Here is a 22289-nt window from a genome sequence, read left to right as displayed (position 1 = left end):
TATGACCCATATGACCCTTGTCTTGAATTCACACCTGCGTGCAGATCATGACAGCAGTGGTCACCATCTTTCCTCGAAAGAGTTTTGCACATACCTCCCCACAATTGTGGCACCTCAGCATTGGTCTGCTAAGGTATGGCATTTAGGGCTACCTGGTGATACACTGTCTTTGGCCCTAAAACCTTCCTGAATTACCATAGTGGTTGCTCTACAGTTTGCCCTGATTACAAAGTAGTCAATGTCGATGTTGCATGGTGTGTCTAATGGTGTCCGAAGCCAGTACAATAGGCATTAGCATGTGTGTCACCTTCCCAGGTATCTGCAGATGGGGTCAAAAATTTGGCACAGACACGTCCAATCCCATAACAGTGCTCCAGCATTGAGCCACCACTGATGACAAAACAGTATAGTCAATTTCCACCATATGGACAAGATGCCCCATTTTATGATTATATTGTCACGTAGAATCTGGAATCTGAGAGAAGGTTCATCAACAGAAACTAACACTTCACAAAGAAAGCATGATTACTGATCACATACGAACATACTATGTGAGGTGAACAGCCTATTTCAGCAGATAGTGCTCCTATTAATACACACATAGAATTTTCTAGCAGATTACAATATTGGATAATACATATGTCCAAGAAACATACAGAAATCAGAAGTTTGAGTCATAAATAACAGCAGGAATTGGAAATCAAACTGATGAACTGCACGTCACCGGAAAGCAACTATAATCACAGCAGTATGGTGGACAATGCACAGCACATGTCATTGCTCCATTCTACGTCAAACAGCTAGATGTGTTTCTCAGTCGGCCATACGTTGTAGGATTTGGATCTAGTCAGTCATTCTTCAAATGTTGGTGCTAGCACATCGTCATGTTCTGGTTATGTTGTCATGTCCTCATAGTCACTACAGCGTTCAAATGGAGTTACTTACATCAACAGGTCGCAGAGAGAAAAGAAGATTAGGTTTAACAACCTACTGCCATCGAGGTCATTAGAGATGGAGCACAAGCTCGAACTGTGTAAAGGGTGGGGAAGGAAATCGGCTGTACCCTTTGAAAGGAACTATTCAGGCATTTGCCTGGAGCAATTCAGGAAAATCTCAGAAAACCTAAATCTTGATGGCTGGACGTGTGTTGAGAGGTTATGATCGTTGGGCAGGTCTTCATGTTTTCTGTATCAGAAGCCCCTATCATCAATCTACACCTCAGGACGACGATAATGCGTATGCAAAGAACAGAATGACATCTCTGTGCTTTAGTCTCCTCAGTGTAGAATCATCACTGTTGACTTCATGGGTGATGTCTTACAAGCAACAGATGATTCAGTATGGGCCAAAGTAATACTTTAATAATTGTTCTGATACCCCAACCTCTGTACAAGTGCAAAAATTCTCTACAGGTCGCCTGGGTTGAAGCTTAGAGATCAGTGTTGAATGTTATAATGTTCACTGTCTTTATTACAGGCATTCAAGATTGTCTCTATGCACATGGTATTATCTTCACTGGCATATAGATTTAATTTGTGAGATTCAGTATGTACTTTTCACTCAGCTAGAGCTTCACAGTTTAACTTAGCATCTGGACCATTGATCGCAACTTGTCTTGTTGATGATGGAGGGATATATGTGTCTCGAATGGAAGATCACTTTCCACAGCAATCGTTATTGTGTGATCATATTGGTGTAGCTTCATCAGTCTGGTGCTCCAGTCTTCAGCAGTCTATGGTTACTAGAGATGGCTCAAGAAGCCTCATCCAAGTATAACATTAGGACCAGATTCTTGTAAAACAACAAATTCGAAGGGCTGTGTCCTGTCATTGATAGTTATTCTCACAACAAACACTGATCAGCTGGAGCATTATGACCACCAACCTACTATCGATATAAACTCGTCCAGGTGATAGCAGCACCACCTGGCAAGGAAAGACTGCTAATCAGAGTCAGGTTGTTGGCACTCTCACAGCATATGCTTCTGAAAAGTTCCATCCTTTTGTTGGATTCCCTTATGGTGTTTGTTAAGTCCTTGGCTAAAGCCATAATATCCTTCATGAACGTAAGATGGCAGAGACTGTCAACAACTGCCAAGTCTAAACTGTGAGCAGTACTGTGCAAATAATGTCCTTTTGGTTGTACATCCAAAACTAACTTTTTTAGGCCTTTGAACTTACCTCTCATATTCGAGGCACCATCATAGCACTGTCCTCTTTCAGTTATCCACTGACATATCAAGACGAGCAAAAACATCTTTTAAAATACTAAACAGTTTGTGATTCAGTGTTGGGGTCTCATATAAGCCAATAAAGTCTCTGTTGATGATTAAGGAATCATCGACAGTATGAATACAAAATGACACTTGTTCGTGAATCAAAGACTCGCTTGTTTCGTCAACCATAATAGAAAAATGTTCAGTCTTCATGATTGAAGCCAATACCTTTCTCAACACAGACTTTCCTAGTAGATCAATGATCTTATTTGGAATATCGTCGGGTGTCCACATGTACCCCGAACGCCCTAACCGATCTTTAAACTCAGGTATGTCATTCTTCCAGAGTTCAAAAAATTGAAAAAAAATTGAGTTTACATCTTCATGCCCTCTAATTGCTAGTCCTTGTCGGCATAGAAAATGCACGATGGTAAAAATTGTCTCAAGGGCTAAATGGCCTTTCCTCTTATCACTATCTAACTGTTTATTCAATTGGGAGGACACACTTTGGTTTGTGATAGACTTTAGTTTCAGAACACCTTCTTTATGCGTAAATGTACACTACTGGCCATTAAAATTGCTACACCACGAAGATGACGTGCTGCAAACGCGAAATTTAACCGAAAGGAAGAAGATGCTGTGATATGAAAATGACTAGCTTTTCAGAGCATTCACACAAGGTTGGCGCTGGTGGCGACACCTACAACGCGCTGACATGAGGAAAGGTGAAACGTTGTTGTGATGCCTCGTGTAAGGAGGAGAAATGCGTAACATCACATTTCCGACTTTGATAATGGTTGGATTGTAGCCTATCGTGATTGCGTTTTATCGTATTGAGACATTGCTGCTCGCGTTGGTCGAGATCCAATGACTGTTAGCAGTATACGGAATCGGTGGCTTCAGGAGGGTAATATGGAATGCCATGCTGGATCCCAATGGCCTCGTATCACTAGCAGTCGAGATGACAGGCATCTTATCTGCATGGTTGTAACGGATCGTGCAGCCACGTCTTGATCCCTGAGTCAACAGATGGGGATGTCTGCAAGACAACAACCATCTGCACAAACAGTTAGACGATGTTTGCACCAGCATGGACTATCAGCTCGGACACCATGGCTGCGGTTACCCTTTCGCTGCATCACAGACAGGAGCGCCTGCGATGGTGTACTCAATGGCGAACCTGGGTGCACGAATGGCGAAACGTCATTTTTTCGGATGAATCCAGGTTCTGTTTACTGCATCATGATGGTCGCATCTGTGTTTGGTGACATAGCAGTGAACGCACATTGGAAGCGTGTATTCGTCATCGCCATACTGGCATATCACCCAGCGTGATGGTATGGGGTGCCATTGGTTACACATCTTGGTCACCTCTTGTTCCCATTGATGGCACTTTGAACAGTGGACGTTACATTTCAGATGTGTTACAACCCGTGGCTCTACCCTTCATTTGATCCCTGCGAAACCCTACATTTCAGCAGGATAATGCACGACCGCATGTTGCAGGTCCTGTACGGGCCTTTCTGGATACAGAAAATGTTCGACTGCTGTCCTGGCCAGCACATCCTCCAGATCTCTCGCCAACTGAAAACGTCTGGTCAATGGTGGCTGAGTAACTGGTTTGTCACAATACGCCAGTCACTACTCTTGATGAACTGTGGTATCGTGTTGAAGCTGCATGGTCAGCTGTACCTGTACACACCATCCAAGCTCTGTTTGACTCAATGCCCAGGCATATCAAGGCCGTTTTTACGGCCAGAGGTGGTTGTTCTGGCTACTGATTTCTCAGGATCTATGCACGCGGTCTACGTGAAATGTAATCACATGTCAGTTCTAGTATAATATATTTGTTGAATGAATACCCGTTTATCATCTGCATTTCTTATTGGCGTAGCAATTTTAATGGCCAGTGGTGTACTTTCACGAAGATGGAATTTTTCCAAGGCCTTTTTCCAGTTATAAAACCCTACAAAAGTAAATGCATTTTCTTTTTTTGAAGAAAATTGTAATAGATTTTTAGCATCTGCCTCTTTGCAGCTTCTGCAAAAGACTTTTTCAGTAGATGCTTCATATTCTATCCATGTATATTTGATCAACCAAGACTTCTGAAATGATCTTCCCTTACTGGATTGTCCAGGTTTTGTCTGTGAACGGTTCTCAGCTGAAGACAACGAAGCAATTGATGACACAATAATTGTTGGAGGTTGACTTGCAGTGTCATCAACTTCCAATCGCGCCTTTTTGGTAAAAAAAAAAAAAAAAAAAAAAAAAATCCATTCCAAACTTAATTCACGATACACTAAGAGAATAAAGTAAACAAATAAAATATAGTAATATAAAAAAGTCCACTAGACACTAAAGTCGGAACACTAAACATGTCTGCAGCATGCACTGAACAAAACTATCCACACGGAATGACTGTGACAGCAGGGTGGGCTATATATAGCCGCAGCGTCATAATGTCTCAAAGCGTCAAGACAACATGAGGCGGAGGGTTCCAGGCACTTCTGCTCCAGTCGTTTTGATGTCGGTGTGGCCGCAGTGCTGGCCCGCTGGCACCAAACTTTACCTGAAGGTTCACACACCGGGACAAATTCTAAGTGTGCCTGCAGCACCGTAACACTATCATGATTCACACCACTTGTTTTCAATTAACCTGCTTACTACCATAATAATTATTTGTTTTAACTCATTACTGAATTTATTTTCAAAGGTAACTATTGTCAAACAAGGAAAATAAAAAATTCCAACATAATTTTGTTATTTTACAAAGCATAATATAACTGATAATTATTTTCTTCAATCATTGGGGGGGGGGGGGGGGGCAAACGAATTTTTGAGGGGGCTTGGGCCCCTCAGGCCCCATGGAGTCAGCACCTGTGTATATGAATTAGCTTATTGTAAATTTGTCTAAACTTGTAAATACTTTGACATGTTCTATATCCTTGTAAAAAGATACCTCTGCTACTACTACTAGATGTGAAGTAGTAACAGTCAAAAAAAATTTTTAAAAAAATTATTTTGTGTAAATAAAACTTACGTTAAAGTGACACATTTCACATCATTACAAAATGTCGTATTCATGTTCTATGGAAAATGATTAATGTATGTAGTATGTATGCTATGTTACTTGGCAGGGACACATCAAGCAAAAGTTATTTTTGTCATTAAGACACACCAGTGTAGTATCAGGAAGTGATTCGTTCCAGTAAAAAGTGATTTTTTAAACATATGTATTAACAGCCAATGAAATGGATAACTGGCATTTTCTCTTCCAGTTTAAAACTTATAAATTAAATGTTTCCCATTTATTTTTAGAAAAACACAGGCTTGTCAAAAAAACACAACTGGAAAAAAACGCAATTTTCCACGTGTGTGGGTTTTTCCTTCATTTTAAAGAATAGTACACAGTAATATTTTTTTTAAAATTAGTGTTTTATTGTCAATGTGGAATGTATAACATTTTAACAAATGGTTGTAGTGTTCACTACTTTGCAAATATATTGCATGTGAGCAATATTTACAAGTAAATAAATATTTCGTAACTGTCATTTACATAAAAAATTTACAAGAATGCATTGCTACAATATTTTTCAAATAACCTCCAACTCCACACAGCCTTAAACACACATTTTGAAGACTGAAGAACCATTATGGCACACACAAATTGAATGGCACTTTTTAAGGCAAACAGCAATGGAATATTATTTCCATATTTCACCATAAGCAGTACATAAAATTTACATGTAGATTCTCATTAATGATTATCTCAGTTACTGCTGTGTTTGTCCCATCTATTGTTGCACACATTTTCACTAAACTGTGTAAAATAAGAAACAATTCTCATAATAATTAAAGCTTTAATGCTATCAGTACCATCATTTTAATGAACTGCTTTGTGTCTTTTCATTTAATGAAGGAACTTGAGGCTGAAGGGGATTTGTGCAACAAACATGTGCCAAAATGCAGTTTATATTATTAATACACAGTATATTGTGAACAATGATACTGCGAGCAATTTCCTTAACTTTTCCATATAAATATTTTTTCACTACACATTTCTTTTTACAAGACAGTATCCATAAAAGTAATTGTGAGCATTGCGAATATATTAAACCTACAACAATGTACCAACTCCATTAGCTGAAAAATACTTAGTACAAAAAAAAAAAAGATCAAAGTTAAAAGTTTTGGATTTATCACAGCTGTTATTGCCCCTACTCCACTAATGTGATTAAATATAGTCAAATGTTCAACACTTAACATGGGAAAGTAATGTATGCAAAAATTTTCAAACACTGAGGCAACTATTTTTAACAGATCCTGAATTCAATAACCAGGTGTTAAGAATGTATATGTAACATCAATATGTATAATTTCTTGGGGAAAATTTTCAACATAAAGTTTAATTCCCCACATCATACAGGCAATAAATTGCAAACACTGATTACAAACTTACATAGTGGCTGCTACTCTTTTTACATTATCCTGAATTCAGTAACTTGATATTAACTGTCGATATGTGACATCAATATGTATAATTACCTGGGAAACTTTTCAACATTCAAAATAGAAACATTTATACAAAACTGTGGTGAACATTTTACTATTCACAGTAAAAGTCTTCAGCTACATGAGGATTGAATGATGTTCAGAAAACACTCTGAATATGTTGATAAAATACTGACATCGCCTTTATGTTATCAAGAGCAGTTAGTATTTTCTCTGTCCTCTGGCTATTATTTCAATTATTTCAGCTCATATGTTAAGAAATGTTTGTGCAGCCGTTCATTTTCACAATTACAGCTTAGCAATTTATTGTGTAATAATGAAACAAATCCTGTTGCTTCCAATAGTACAAATATTACTATTAGCATTAACAGAATATGAATTATGTTATCAATAAATATATGAAAATGAAATGTAATCTACAGTAAATAAAAATTATAATTTAAAAAGCATAAAGCTGGTATGAAAAACAGTATACACATAAGAGCTTGAAAACTGCATAATTTGTACAAATGGTTCAAACTTACAGAAAATGAAGTAAAATATGGAAGACACAATTTAAAATCACAGCAACCTAATACTACATGACAAATAATATGGCAGACAGTGTGAGCATGAAATAAAAATTTTTAAAATATGTTAACTGTGAAACAGCAGAAGATTTACAGTTAATACAGATGACATTATGCACAGCCTAGGCAGTCAAATTAAATCCTATCACGTACTTGAAAAATACTACTGTTTAAACTTACTTTGTTGTAATGATGCTGAGATAAATCAGCAACAGATGTGAGCCAAAGATAAATCAAAATTAACTAAAGGAAATAAAAGCACTCACAAGGGAACCTCCCCATCGCACTCCCCTCAGATTTAGTTATCAGTTGGCACAGTGGATAGGCCTTGAAAAACTGAACACAGATAAATCGAGAAAACAGGAAGTAGTTGTGTGGAACTATGAAAAAAATTAGTACAATATACAAACTAAGTAGTCCATTTTAAGATAGGCAACATCAAGGAGACTGGGAGTCAAGGAGTGCCGTGGTCCCGTGGTTAACGAGAGGTCCTAGGTTCAAGTCTTCCCACGAGTGAAAAGTTTAATTTTTTATTTTCAGTTTATGTGACAAACTCTTATGTTTTCATCACTTTTTTTGGGAGTGATTATCACATCCACAAGAAAACCTAAATCGGGCAAGGTAGAAGAATCTTTTTACCCATTCGCTAAGTGTACAAGTTAGGTGGGCTGACAACATATTCCTGTCATGTGACGCACATGCCGTCACCAGTGTCATATAGAATATATCAGACGTGTTTTCCTGTGGAGGAATCGGTTGACCTATGACCTTGCGATCAAATGTTTTCGGTTCCCATTGGAGAGGCACGTCCTTCCGTCTACTAATCGCACGGTTTTGCGATGCGGTCGCAAAACACAGACACTAAACTTATTACAGTGAACAGAGACGTCAATGAACGAACGGACAGATCATAACTTTGCGAAAATATTGAAAGTAAAATGTTCAGTCGGGGGAAGACTTGAACCAAGAACCTCTCGCTCCGCAGCTACTCACGCTAACCACGGGACCACGACGCTGCTGAGCTGAGATTCTCCTGAATGTTGCCTATGTTGCGCATGGACTACTCAGTTTGTATATTTTATTAATTTTTTTCATAGTTCCATACAACTTCTTCCTGTTTTCTTGATTGATATGTGTTCAGTTTTTCAAGGCCTATCCACTGTGCCAACTTATAACTAAATCTGAATGGGGTGCGATGGGGAGGTTCCCTTGTCAGTATGTTACCTTACAACATATGACAAGTTGCTTTGTAGCAAGAATTCTGAGCTGAACTTGTAGTTTGAAAAATGTAAATGTGATTTCAAAATCATAGTACGTCACACTGGGTATGGTGCTATTGGAGGTGCTAAGCTCTTGCCTTTCTCTGACCTTTGAACGGACTTGGTCAGCTATAGAGGTCTCTACAGTTTAACGTGGATTCCAGACCATAGAGCAACTTGGTATTTTTCATACTTCCAAATCACTGCAGGAAGTGAAAGAAGCAAAGGTGAAAAAACACCCCAGGACTACTGAAAGGCTTTAATCCTAGACTAATGAAGTTTTAGACACCAAACCACACTGGAAATACACAAAATGATATGTCAATTTCATTATATTCTGAATGTTACTTTCTCTTTGTCAAACCACAAGGAATTAAGATTTGGGTTTAACGTCCTTGACAATGGCAATAAAAAGGGATATTCTGAGAGTGAAGGGGTAGGCAGAATCGCTTAAATTCACTTCTAACATCCCCTGCCGATTACAATGCTCGTACTGTACCAACGTCTGATAAAGTAATTTAGCAGTAAGAGGTATTAATCTTGTGCTTATTGACAATTTTGTTTTAAATCTTACATCTCAACACAACCAACATACGATATTGCATTCAACATAGAAATATAGTTTTGTTTTCCTACCATTAAGACATCATCCCACACAAGTTTTACCTTGTCTTTGTCAGGATATTAAATTACGTTATTTATACACAATACAAATCTGTGTTTCTTAATTCTTGCAGAATGGTAATCAGACCCTATTTTCAAACCTCAAAATGAAGACTAAATGCTTTTTCTGAAAGCTAAGTGAAGTAGTTATCTCTTTCAAATCCCAAGTCCTGGGTGTATCAATAACCAACTGTATTGCAAACAGTATTAAAGCTTCAATAATAAGAGCTATAAAACTAAATGTACATATAAATAAATAGTTTAATCCTAATTTAATGGTGTAAGGACATAGAAATCCTGACTGTGCTTTAATCATACAATCATTAAGTAGATGCAGGAACTTGTGAGGCACTGCAAACAGAGACATGTTTTCACACAATGTTTAAAGAGAAAATACTATTGTTTTAGTTGATATTCCATACCTGATTGAAAAATACTGTGTTTCTCCTTAGACAGTTATAATAAATCCTGGTATGATGTCTGATATTGTTGCCAACGTTTTGTTCTATGTTCTTGTGTGGAACTATTAAACTTAATATTTATGCAATACAAGGAAAGATGTAAACTCCGTGTTAACTCCTTTAATTCTGATTTCTATGTTTATCATCCCACTGCAAATGTTGTATGAATTGACTCACACAGAAATATATTTCTTTTTTACCCCAAATGCCTATGAAAGATAAAAGTTGCACCAAAAGCTAAATTAACTTAACAGTCTACTTAAAATATATAATCTCAAATGTCTTTGTGAAGTTTAATATTGCAGCTATAGTTAATCACTATATTTTCTTATGAAATAGGTCGGTAGATCCCTCAGCAAAAGCATGACTACCAATGAACAATATCTTTATCAGAACTCCTTGCCGCTGAAATGTATGACTAGAAAAACGATCAAAATCAGATATATGAAATATTCTGAATTCTCAAAAATCTTATCATTACTTAATTTATCACCCATTTCAAATATCTAAACTGGAATAAATCTACTTCTTTTTAATAAATAATATTTGTACAAATTCAGTACCACACTTCAATCGATGAGAATGTCATCCTATTTAATCATAAATATTGTCTACCACTACATTAAATGACAAGTTCTAGATTGAGCCACTATTTATGATATAAGACTGCAACAGAGTGTTATTGCAGTCATAACTTTGTGCAGATAATGTGTCAAAAGTTAGCAAACACATTAGGAATGGTTATATCGTCTGTGTGTGCCCATCCTTTGTTAAGTAGGCTGCTGCCCCTGAAACATCAAACAGTTGTGTGATATTCACTTGAAACATAGCTTGGCACATATAAGCAAAAGTTTCTAAACAAACTGAGTTGCCTCAGTGGAAGGTAATTAATGCTTATAACACAAAATGAACAATATCCTAAGACCCCTAATAAGTTGAACCATACAACATGCAACCATTGTTCATTTATCCTGCCTCATAATTTGTACAATATTTACTACCATCCTATATACAGAAATATATAGTTACTTTTTAATCTTAATTCAAAAACAAAAGTAAAATATGCAGTTTTCTGTTATGTAACTTGGAAGATTAACACCTACTTAATCAGTTGCTAAGATGAGAGTGACTACAGTAGTTGCTTCAGTTTTAACAGTTTAGTTAAACAAGTATACCTCTTCTTTATCACACAGTAATAAACAAATATGTAAGTACTTGCCTTGCACCCCCACCCACCACCCCAATGCATAAGAATCCACACTAAAGAGTGCACATTCTTGGACACCAACTGAGCTCAAACACACAACTGAGCACATCCACAGGCATGCACGGCTGAGCCCCTCCTCTCTCTCTCTCCCCCCCCCCCCCCCCCCCTTTCTCCAACAAATGCACACACAACTACATCTTCGAGTAACTAAAGTTGCTGTTACAAATATTCTTTTCAGTACTGCTTCTCACCCGACTGCCAATTTTTTTAATAATGATGGCAGCCTCAGTTTTAATTACTCAACCCAACTGCAACAAAATATTGTTTCACTATTTACAAGGTTGGAACAGCTTAAATCTTAGTAAACGTACATTTGAATTTGGCTGAGCATAAACCAGAAAGAGGTCATCTCGGAAAACAGAGACCATGTTTGGAACTTGTGTAATTTTTTCTCATAACTCTGTAACACTGCCTTCCATTATACTTTGATTAAAAGTACTTTGTGACTGACGTTTCAGAGAGTCGAGTAGTAAGGGCCAGACATTAGTCATTTGCAGCTGTTTTTCAGGCTCCACGAGCGTATTGTGTTGCCTGCTCTGCAAGAATGAGCAGCAGAGCTTCGCCAGGTGATGCGGCCTGCAAGGTTTGGGAGGGTGCCAGGTAGGCACGCTGCAAAGGCAGGAGCAGAGAGGAAGGAGTGCCAAATATGCAGTGATTTTTGCTTTCCAGCACTATAAAATATTTTTATGCAAATCAGGCAAAAGTATATCTGCTGTTGAAGTTGGTTTTTGGTGAACATTATAGCTTCTGCAAAAATCAGATTCACAATATTTATCACACAATCATCAATGAACTATTTGGTTCAAAGCTTGGATTCTTTCGCAACTTATAGTCTCACATCATAGCTTGCCTTTAGTGATCACAAGCTTACTGCTATTTTTCTCTAAGAAAACTATGTTCTCATCATAATGTGGTCATAAAATTAATAGCTTTGATTTTAGTAGAATACTTTTATCAATGTATTGAACTGTTTTGTTATTTTATTTACACATTCATGTATGGAAAAAGTTGAGATTTTATATGTATAATTATTTCTTGGTTTTAGCTGTTGATCAACGTATTATAAGGCAGTGGGGTTTTGTCTCAGGTAAATGCATACAGAATTGGAATCTGTAAGTCATTCTGAAGCTCTTTATATGTAAGAGCCATCAAAAACTTGAGAAAACCTTCAGTAATAGTTATGGACAACACCCTGTTTCATTCATCTATCCTTGATAAGGCATCTACAGTAACTTTCAGAAAACAGATATTATTGAATGGCTACAACAAAAAAAAAAACATTCCTGTACCAGATAACAGTAGAAAGGGCAAATTCTCCATATTGTGGCTCAGAGTAAGCCACCTGATGTTAACCTGGCAAAATATATAGCCATAGGGTTCTCAGACTCCATCATATCACTGCCACTTCAATTCCGCTGAACTTGTATGGGCTCAGTTACGGGTTATGTGGCAAGGAACAACAAAAAAACGTATGCTGGCAGAAGTGGAAAGACTGCCAAAGGACACTGTAAACCAAACTTCATTGTCAGATTCACATAAAGTTGTAAGACACACGAAAGGAGTAATAACGAAAGCACGGAACATGAATGTGAATGTTTAGTGGAAAATAGTGTAAAACAACTTACTACTTCATTAAATTTGACAACAATTCTTGTAACTACACAGATGATAGTAAAAGTGATTCAGATATAACTAGCGTGCTGCCATTAGTGGTATAGTGTTTTACCAAAAATTCTGTTGTTTTCACCCTTACAATTTTCCTCACTCATTTAGACAATCTGTTACTTTGCAACATGTGTGAGACTGAATATTCATCTTACTGCTGCAGTTTGTCTATAATGTGTGTTGATGACATCTTAACACATCACCATCACTACAGCACCAGCAACCCCCACTACTGGCCTCCAACTACCTACAAAGATGTTGGCAACGGTCAGTAACTAGACAGCTTGATTTTTTTTAGTGTGGGCACACGTATAGGTCACATGAGCACGTGGTGTACGAGCCAGTAACTCTGCTCTTGTCCAATGCCACTTGTCAATCACGAAGTAATTTTAATTGAAATATGGAAGTTAGTCACTTCACTCAATCATGTTCCTTTTTAAATCTAGGAAATGTACAAGTAATTTAGTTTACCTTTTGTTGAACTAACATCACCCATTCCAAGATAACGAAGTTCCTCTAGTAGTAGTTTCAAGTTTGTATCAAGATAGCTTCCAATTTTTATCACAGATCGGGATTTCTTCGTAGTCTGTGTATGCCACACAAGAACCTGAAGCAAATTTAATTGTGAAAGTAAACAACAGAATAAAATGTCTGTCAAGCCCTGCTATTAAGCTAATAGTCACTACACTTAAGATCACAATCAGAAATGCTGGATACAAACCCCTTCTATACAGTTGTAATAATCTTTTGCGGCAAATAGTGTTGGTGAAAGTATCTGAAATTCATCAGAGCTAAGAGCATTGATAATATTTCAGATGCATCCACATCAATCCTCATAGGGATTTATTATTTATTACAGGGCAATTACATGTCAAATGGCATTATACGGTTTGTTCCATTTTAAAATATGTTATAAGAATGTCCTAGTATTGGTTAATCAACATAGCGATGGATGCCTTTTCAAGCATTTTTTGGAGCATCAAACTCCACAGCCAACTTGAATGATGGTATGAACACAACTAAGTATGATTTATCAACCTAACCAGCTGGTGTTAAGGGTAACCACTTACAGAGCATACAAAATGAAAATTCATATTCTTCCTTTGCTGTACTTGTGGCTGAAAACCTGTTTCCCAGTATGTTAGCCTTCTCCACAGTACAGCAGACACTTGTGCTTTCTTCAGAGCTGATTTTCAAAATGTGGCATTTGTTGAACAAGTTTAGGACCTCATTCTTTTTCAGTATTGGTTGACAATATAACTGCCTGGTGAGATCCAAGTATCCTGGCACTTGATATAAAAGGGAAACGCAGCCTATCTTCTCCTATTTTCTAGCACTGCACTGGAAACCTCTGTATTGCTTGTGGCTTCCCAAGCAAAAGTATTCTGTCTCAACATGACTGTGTAGCACAGAAAAGCCAATCATTAATTCCAATTACATTTAGTTGAACATAGCATAAAGTGATTCACTGGTTGTGCTGCAGATTTCATAGGAACAAGTGTTTTTGGAAAGCAGCTACATAAATAATATTAAAATGCTATCTTGGAAGTCTCACCACACACATTGCAGGGATTAAGAACAATTTGAACACTCAAACAAAGTGAAATGCATTATTCCACCAGTTTCACTTTCCATGAAACCTGTTAGTTTCATGAAACTCCTGCACAGTTCTGTATTGATTAGACAGCAATTAATTATGGTTTACTGCATACCTCTAGATAGGGGCACTACTGCATAAACTGCACACCGACTTACTCTTCAGATACATGCAGAAAATGAAATTCCACCTCTACCGCATGGTAGCATTATTAATAAAGAACACTGTGGTAGATATGGAATTTTATTTATTACATTTAATAACAGATTTAGAGATGTCACAACATGGAGAAGCTCATGGGATAGTCTTTATTTGGGTAAACTAAATGTCACTATTGAGAAATAACCTTTATGTAAAATGTATACACTTTCTTCTTTTAATGATATGTTACTTGAAATTTAATACCTTTATCATGCAAATAATTATGATGTCCTATTTGATACTGAACAAGCTTCTTTAGTAAAATGACTCACAATGAAAATAACAATCATGAAATTTTATTATTGTTTTTAAGTGCTTTCACAAACTTGATCTTCTACTTCACCACATATTTGAGACATTGTCAGGCATGCTTAAGTAGTCTCCTTTTAGGTCAAAGCACTGTGTTCACATTTTTTCAGTTGGTAGATAACACCACTTAAGTACAATTCTGGAAAATCTGCCAAATACCTGCCTGCTACTGCTCACTGGACTCAAAACCTATCCCAGACGCAAATTCCTTGAGGTGTGGGATTAGGTTGAGGTAAAAGGTGGTACATATGATGGACATTTAATCTACATGTTACAGTTTTCCAATAATCAAAGCATCTTTCATTGTTCTGATGAAAGTTGATTATTTTCTTTTGCAGTCTACACCTTTTCTGCTCTTCTACGTTAGCGGTAAACAGTCCGAAGCTTACAATTTTGTGACAGCAAGGTTTCCAGTGTATCCACTAAAAATTCACAATTACTTAAGAAAGCCATAGAAAGAAAACAATTCTGAAGATGAAGTTTATACTTGACTTGTATTATTACACAGCACATGCCAGTAAAAGGAGGAGAAAGGGCAAGAAGGACATAAGATCATTGATGTCAATATCAGTTCTGTGTAAGACCAACAATGATGCTGCCAGTGAATCTAAATCAGCTGAGGCATTTGCAGTTTTGGATGGGCTGAAGCGGTAGCCAAAAATTACCAACAGGTTAGCAAATAAAGGAGCCAATCACGTGACTAAGACTGTACTATTGAACTTTATGCAGATGTAATGATCAAAAAAGTAGTAGTTATGCAAAAAGCTCTAGCTGGTTATGTCAGTGAGGATAGAAGTATTTTTGAGTCAGCAGAGCACTGTCAAAGTGGTATTTGATGGTAACATACGACAATGAGATTAATGTCCCAAGAAAAAACTTTTTACTTTTCATATCTAGTATATTAATGTACTATACCAGTTGAAGTCAATATATGTGAACTGAAGAATTATGCCCAGTTTCTTTTCAGTCATTTGCTAGACAAAGCTTTTGAAGTGCTGCTCTAGAGCGGTTTTTCTGGATGCAGAGGTTAACACCATTTCACTCAGTCTAACTTGCTCCGGTTGGACAGGAAGTTCAAATGAGTGGACTGAGGTGACTATCTTCTGTTTTCATCAGAATTTTTTGATACATCTGGATAAAAAAAATCTTTAGAATCACTTTGATGTCTCCCTTTAATCTGACATGGTGAAGATCCCAAACACTTGAGCAGTACTCAAGAATCAGTTGTACTGGCTTTCTATAGCAGTCTCTTTTACAGAGGAACCACACTTCCCTAAAATTCTCCCAATAAACCTAAGTCAACCATTTGCCCTCTCTGTCCAATCCTTACATGCACATTTCATTTCATATCACTTTGCAGTGTTATGCCTAGATATTTAATCAACCTGACATGGGAAGCAGCATATTACTAGCCCTGTATTCGAACATTGTGGGATTGTTTTTCCCACTCATCTGCATTACCTAACATTTTTCTACATTTAGAGCTTCATAAAAACTAGCAATTTTGTCCAAGTCATCTCTGTCCTCCTACAGTCACTCAATGACACCTTCCCATACAACACAGCATCATCAGCAAACAGCCGCAGACTGCTGCTCACCCTGCCCGTCAGGTCATTTATATATATAGAGAATAATAGTAGTCCTATCACACTTCCCTGGAGCACTTCTGACAATACCCTTGCCTCTGATAAAAACTTGCCGTTGAGGACAAAGTACTGGGTTCTATTACTTAAGAAATCTTCGAGCCACTCACATATCTGGGAACCTATTCCGAATGCTCGAACCTTCATTAGCAATCTGCAGAGGAGCACTATGTCAAACACTTTTTGGAAATCTAGGAATATGGAATCTGCCTGTTGCTCTTCATTCACAGTTTGTAGGATATCATGTGAGAAAAGGGCAAGCTGAGTTTCACACGAGCAATGGCTAGCTACAATTGTGCTGATTTGTGGGGAGAAGTCCGTGTGATGCTCAAATGAGAGTATATTGTATTTAAAATTTCGGCTTTCCTTTTGCTATATTCTATTGCCATATTAGACTGGTAGACAACTGATTACATAGAAGTCTTCTACTCACTTGGCAATTTTGCATAAGACCAGAATCTTCTTGGGTTCTCAGCAAGATGTTTTGCTAATGTGTGATGAAGATAGTTGTTGTATGCTTTGTGCAGTGAACTTTTCACAGATGCATGAATCTCTCCTAACTTTAACCTATTGTCATTTGTCCTTTCTCTTTTGAACTGAGAGTTCAACAGTTACTGCTGCCTCAGCATTATCAAAATTTTGTTACCAAAGCACAGTGGGTCTTTTCCATCCTTAATCCACTTACTTGGCACATACTTCTCCAAAGCACATTTCATGACCCATTTGAACTTTGCCCATAATTCCTTTATGTCCATCATACTGGAACTAAAAGATGTCCATTCATTGTCTCAGTGGGATGTTAAGAATTGATTATCTGCTGTTTCTAGTGAAAATACTTTCCCAGCCTTCTTGATTGATGTATTAACTTAAATGCCCATCTCTGTCTCTATAATGACACCGTCAATAAGGTCAGGCCTGCTGAGGCTACAAGGTCTAAAATATTTTCATCATGTGTGGGCTGTCGAACTAGCTGCTCAAGACAGTTTTTGGAAAATGCATTCAAAAATACCTCACAAGACTGCCTGTCTATCCACCTGCAATGAATCCATAGGCATCCCTGTTTACAGTCAGTAGGTTAAAGTAGCCTCCAACTAACACTGCATGATCTGGGTATTTCTGTGCTACTGAGCATAGATTTTTTTTAATGACTCTAAAACTACCATGAAGGAATCAGGTGGCTGGTAAAAACATCAAACTATGAACTTAATTTCACAGAGACCTGTTATATACACCCAGATAGCGTCACTGTCACATTCAAATTCAACCTCACTAGAGACAATATTTTTGTCGACTGCAATGAACACTCCCATCCTATGGCACCGAATCTGTCTTTCTGATACACATTTCATTACTTGTTAAATATTTCACAGCATTCTGCTATGGTTTTCAGCCAGTTCTCAGTCCCCGAGAATATTTAGTGTGTGACAAATTTCCTGGAGTGCAGTAAAATTTAGGAAGTTTGTTATGAATACTTTGACAATCTACTAATAAAATTTTGAGAGTTGAAGTCTATTTATTCTGACTGCAGTCTGCTTTCGCTATCTGTACGTTGACTGTTGAGTATTCATCAGAGTATCTCAAACTATCACTAGTCTAAAAAAAGCCCATGTGCACACTACAAGTACTCTGCTGCCCGAGTAGCAGGTTCCTTTGTGTAGTACACTCCTAACCTACGAAGGGTAGCCCTACAATTCTTCACTCAATCACGCAGGTCCAAAAATCTGCAAAGACCATCACATAGTCAATGAAGCCTTTAGCTGAGACCCTCCGCTTGGTTCCAAACCAAAGGATCCCGGTCAACTCTGGGAACAATGCTAGAAATTGCATGCAAGGCCAGCAGTCTTCGCCACTTCCTCTGGCCACCTGCATGAACTGAGGATGGCCTCAGAACCCAAACAACAGGCATCATAGATGTTGACATAAGCCACAACTTGCAGTCAACTGCACCCTGCATGGTCAAAAGCCTCAAGCACGACCACTTCCACATTTCGGGTGAGGTTCCTCTGATAGACACTCTAAGTGCACATTGGCTATCTTTCTGGCTCTGAATGCCATTTCCCTAAGAGACTTCACAATGCACCTAGCATTTGCACTCCCAATAACTAGCAAATGCCACCACCCATGTGCCTACTCAGACCCTGCTGAGGAAGCAGCCACCTGTTCCATAATAATTACTTACTACATACTTTATGTCAAAATTTTACGAAAACACAATGAAACTTTTTTTTTTTTCAAATTCCTACTACATGCTGCTGACCATGAAATCTGGAACATCCACAAGTGGGCAGTAGGGACCAGGTTGACCACCAATGGCCTAAAGCAACACGAATGCCTTACTACCCACCACTCACCCTGAGGTTAGGGCAAACTCACCACAGTGGGTACAATGGAATGTACATCGGCAGTGAGGCCCGTAGGCGAAACAAGTCACACCTGAGGTGTCCCATGTGACAGGCCAGATGCTCTGCCACTGAAACACACTAAAGCAGCAGTCAGAATATGGCCCACAGTGGCCAATAATAACTTTGGCTGTTCACAAACTGCAGCCAGCTCCTCCTGCATTCACACACAGCATGCACATCCTACCCATCCAAACAGGGCTAACTTAGGAAGTAAACTATTAAAGCACACAGAGATGCCTAAATATGTAACTTTCTACCCTCCTGATGTGTCACCAATGGAGGCTGATGACCGAGTGAGCTGTGCAGCTGGCCGTTCAAAAGAAATGACAGCTGTGTTACAGACTGCCCGAATCTACACTTTACAGTTCCAAAAGAATGAGAGTACACCTTTTAAACACAGAAACACTTAAGGAATTTAAAAATTAAATTACTAAGAAAATACAAAAAAGTTAAATATGTAACTTCAAACAATCGAAAATCCAGGTTGGAATATCAACAATATTACAAAGTGGACTGATTGCTACACACCACAAAGATGACACATCGAGTTGCAGACAGGCATGATGAAAAGACTGTTACATAAAGCTTTCGACCAAAATCTTTTTCAGAAAAGACAAATGCAAACACATTGATCCAAGCAAGCACACCTCAGACCCACATGGCTACAACCTCTGGCCACTCCGTCCAGACTCAGGACTTCAGCTAGAGTCTGGGCTGAGTCAGCAGTATGTGGGTCTGAGGTGTGCTTGCTTGGGTAAATGTGTGTGCATTTCTCTTTTATAAAGAAGGCTTTGGCTCAAAGCTTTATGCAACAGTCATTTTGTTGTGCCTGTCTACAACTCAACATATCATCTTTATGGTGAGTAGCACTTTTCACAGTACTGTAAATATGTAGCTTACTGCTTTCTTGTCAAATGAGTGCCTTTTCCATTTTCTCTACAACAGAACTGGAAATACCAATGCAGAGTCCGCATCTACTGGCAGCTCTATTACAGTCAAATGACCTCCTCCTCTGTTTCCTCCAACCAGCTTCCAATTAGCTCATTGCTTCCTAAGGTAGTACGAGATATAACTGCAGAGAATACACTAGTCAGAAACTCCAACTTATTCACCAGGTAACTGGATGTGCAGACCAACTCTACCCTTTTAGTGTCCAAGAAATTTGAACTTCCTTATTGTTTTGTTGTTGGAACCAATGTGGCCCTAACTTTTGACTTTGGCATCATGATTCTGACTGCTATTTTGACTGTTGTGTCATTAAATATCCACGCATAACACTGTGAAACAACATGAAATGGAATGAGCACATAATATTCGACAGAGGGAGATCCAAAAATGCAACTTTGGATTATGGGAGAATGCTGGGATAGTGTACCTATAAAGGAGACCTCATAGAGAACACTTGGGCAGTAGTCTTGAGAACTGCTTGAGTGCATGGAATTTTCGCCATGTCAGATTAAAGGGGGACGTTAAAGCAAATCACAAAGATAGTGTCCTGATACTTTTCTTAACATGTATTTGTTCATAGTGACATTCTTATCTGTTCTCTTGATACACAATATGTTAATACTCGCTTGCAGCCCATCCAAGTCAATGGAAATGAAGAATGTTTGGCTGTTTAGAGCTAGGAAGTTCAGAGTAGATATGGAAAAACATGTTCTCCAAACAAAGCTAAAAATTTCTGGCTGGGTCTAATACAATTGCAGTGTGCAAGTGCTCTTATGTTGTCCTCTAATGAGTGTTTACCAATGCCATTTATTTGCCTCTAGTTGTAATGCACATCGAGATTACGTAAGTCCTTATTATCCTAACAATGCATGAAGTTAACCCTAAATTCCCAATTCCCAGACTGTTTGAACAACATTTCTTTCTTTGGTATGTAATTGATGCAGTGTCTCAATATTTAAATAAAGGTGATGGATTTAAACTAGAAAAATTTGAGTAATGCAAAGAGAGCAAAGGTTTCAACTAGCGTAACAAGAGCCCGAACAATGAAACACACTAAATATGCATGCAAGTAAGGTGTCATGACAATAATGAAGCTGTGCACGTGCACTAGTGACAGTTTCAAAATTGCTGTGATTGGTACGCTTGTATTCGAAGTAACCTAGTTACTTCCATCAGCCACTACACCGAATAGAGTACGACAGTTGCAGGAGCAAAAGCACAAATTGTTTCAAATTTTACCAATTCAAATATGCCAAGTAGAGTGCCCTGGAGTCAAGAAACTTACCATAGTACTCAAGTAATGTTTGTAAACACTGCTTGGAGGCTAATGCAATGCCGGTCAATTACATTAGTGTGTTCTCCATGAGCATTGCTTCATTAAGCACAAAACATGGGAAAATTATGAACATGTTAAGGCAAAAACAGGTGTGAATTAACTTTGTGGAGATTTCCTTTAGAGTTTTAACAATTTTTCATGGTTATGCCTTCAGCTGTCAAGTTGATTTAACAACTTAACAGAAATATGTTACATTAACTTTAAGTGTGCTATCATTTATTTTAATTTGAAAGTTCACAGAAGTCTGGATTAAAATTCACAAAACAAATGGCACATTAGTTGTCTCGTCACCTCTACCAGACTGAGTTCTTAAAATAGTATAAATTGAAAGCTCACAGAAGTTTCTGATACCCAGTAATGTGAGACAATTATTCTTCAATGTGTCTAGCTGCTTTAGTGAGCCTCTAATCTTCATACTGTTTATGTGATAAACTACACAAGAAAGAAAGAGGTGCACAGTATTACTCTTAGTGGAAAATTAACAGAAAGACAGACTATATGAAGCAGGATTCTGCTCATAAGCCTTCGAATTTTTCTGCTCCGTTTCCAACTGAAATCAACCACATTTTCAATATTTAGGCACACCTGAATACAGCACTATGGAGCAACACCTAGTGTGACAGTTTTAAGTCTGTATTCAAAACAATAAGGAATGTAAAAACAATGATTATTTTGGTTTTTACCATTCTCTTGACTGTAAACTCTTGACTGTAAAATGGCTGTCATGTTAATGACCACAACATGGTGTCTGTTCTTTCATGCATGTATGAATGGATGGACACCATTTCTATGTTTTTTACTCTCTCTCTCTCTCTCTCTCTCTCTCTCTCTCTCTCTCTCTGGATGCACAACTGTATCCGAACCCTTGTAGTAATACAATTAACTGCGGGCAAGTGGATTAATGGATAAGGGGCACTACTCTGTAAGGTGCAGCATATAGAGATTTGAGTTGCACGGGAGATGTGTTCGGACAGTCAAGGCAGTTAAGGCGACCACTCACGTAAAGCGGGAAATCTGAGTTCGACTCCTGGTGTGGCACAAATTTTCATCTGTCACTGCTGAGTTTGCGCAGTGCCCTGCTGTGGCTAAACGTCTAAAATTTCTTTTCTAATGTATTGAATACAGCTGCTAATTGAATCAATTGTGTTTGTTCTTTTGGACGTGCATGTCAGAAAGAACAGACACCATTCCTACATAACAAAATATTAAATCAGACTGCTGTAGTTCAGTTATACAGTACAA

General features: G+C 38.0%; 1 protein-coding gene across 3 annotated transcripts in view; it reads right to left on the bottom strand.

Annotated features, from left to right (window-relative positions):
• Positions 1-6918: 6918 nt before the first annotated feature.
• The window catches only part of LOC124556578 (galactosylgalactosylxylosylprotein 3-beta-glucuronosyltransferase S-like), a 184629-nt gene continuing 169258 nt past the window's right edge, over positions 6919-22289 (bottom strand). For 2 of the 3 annotated variants that reach the window (XR_006968623.1, XR_006968622.1), the window contains 3 exons: positions 13083-13218; positions 8521-10467; positions 6919-7570 (listed from right to left, as the gene is read on the bottom strand). Coding sequence is in view for 1 of the 3 variants with exons in the window: in XM_047130536.1 (XP_046986492.1) it covers positions 10421-10467; positions 13083-13218 (183 nt within the window). In the remaining 2 variants the exon portion in view is untranslated. Of the gene's footprint in view, positions 7571-8188; positions 10468-13082; positions 13219-22289 lie in introns of those variants that run through there. The other variant, XM_047130536.1, reaches the window with a different exon arrangement.

The sequence above is a fragment of the Schistocerca americana genome, chromosome X (assembly GCF_021461395.2).
Source record: "Schistocerca americana isolate TAMUIC-IGC-003095 chromosome X, iqSchAmer2.1, whole genome shotgun sequence".
Taxonomy (NCBI): domain Eukaryota; kingdom Metazoa; phylum Arthropoda; class Insecta; order Orthoptera; family Acrididae; genus Schistocerca; species Schistocerca americana.
The sequence above is the reverse complement of the archived record's forward strand: the minus strand, read 5'-3'. Positions and strand labels throughout refer to the sequence as shown.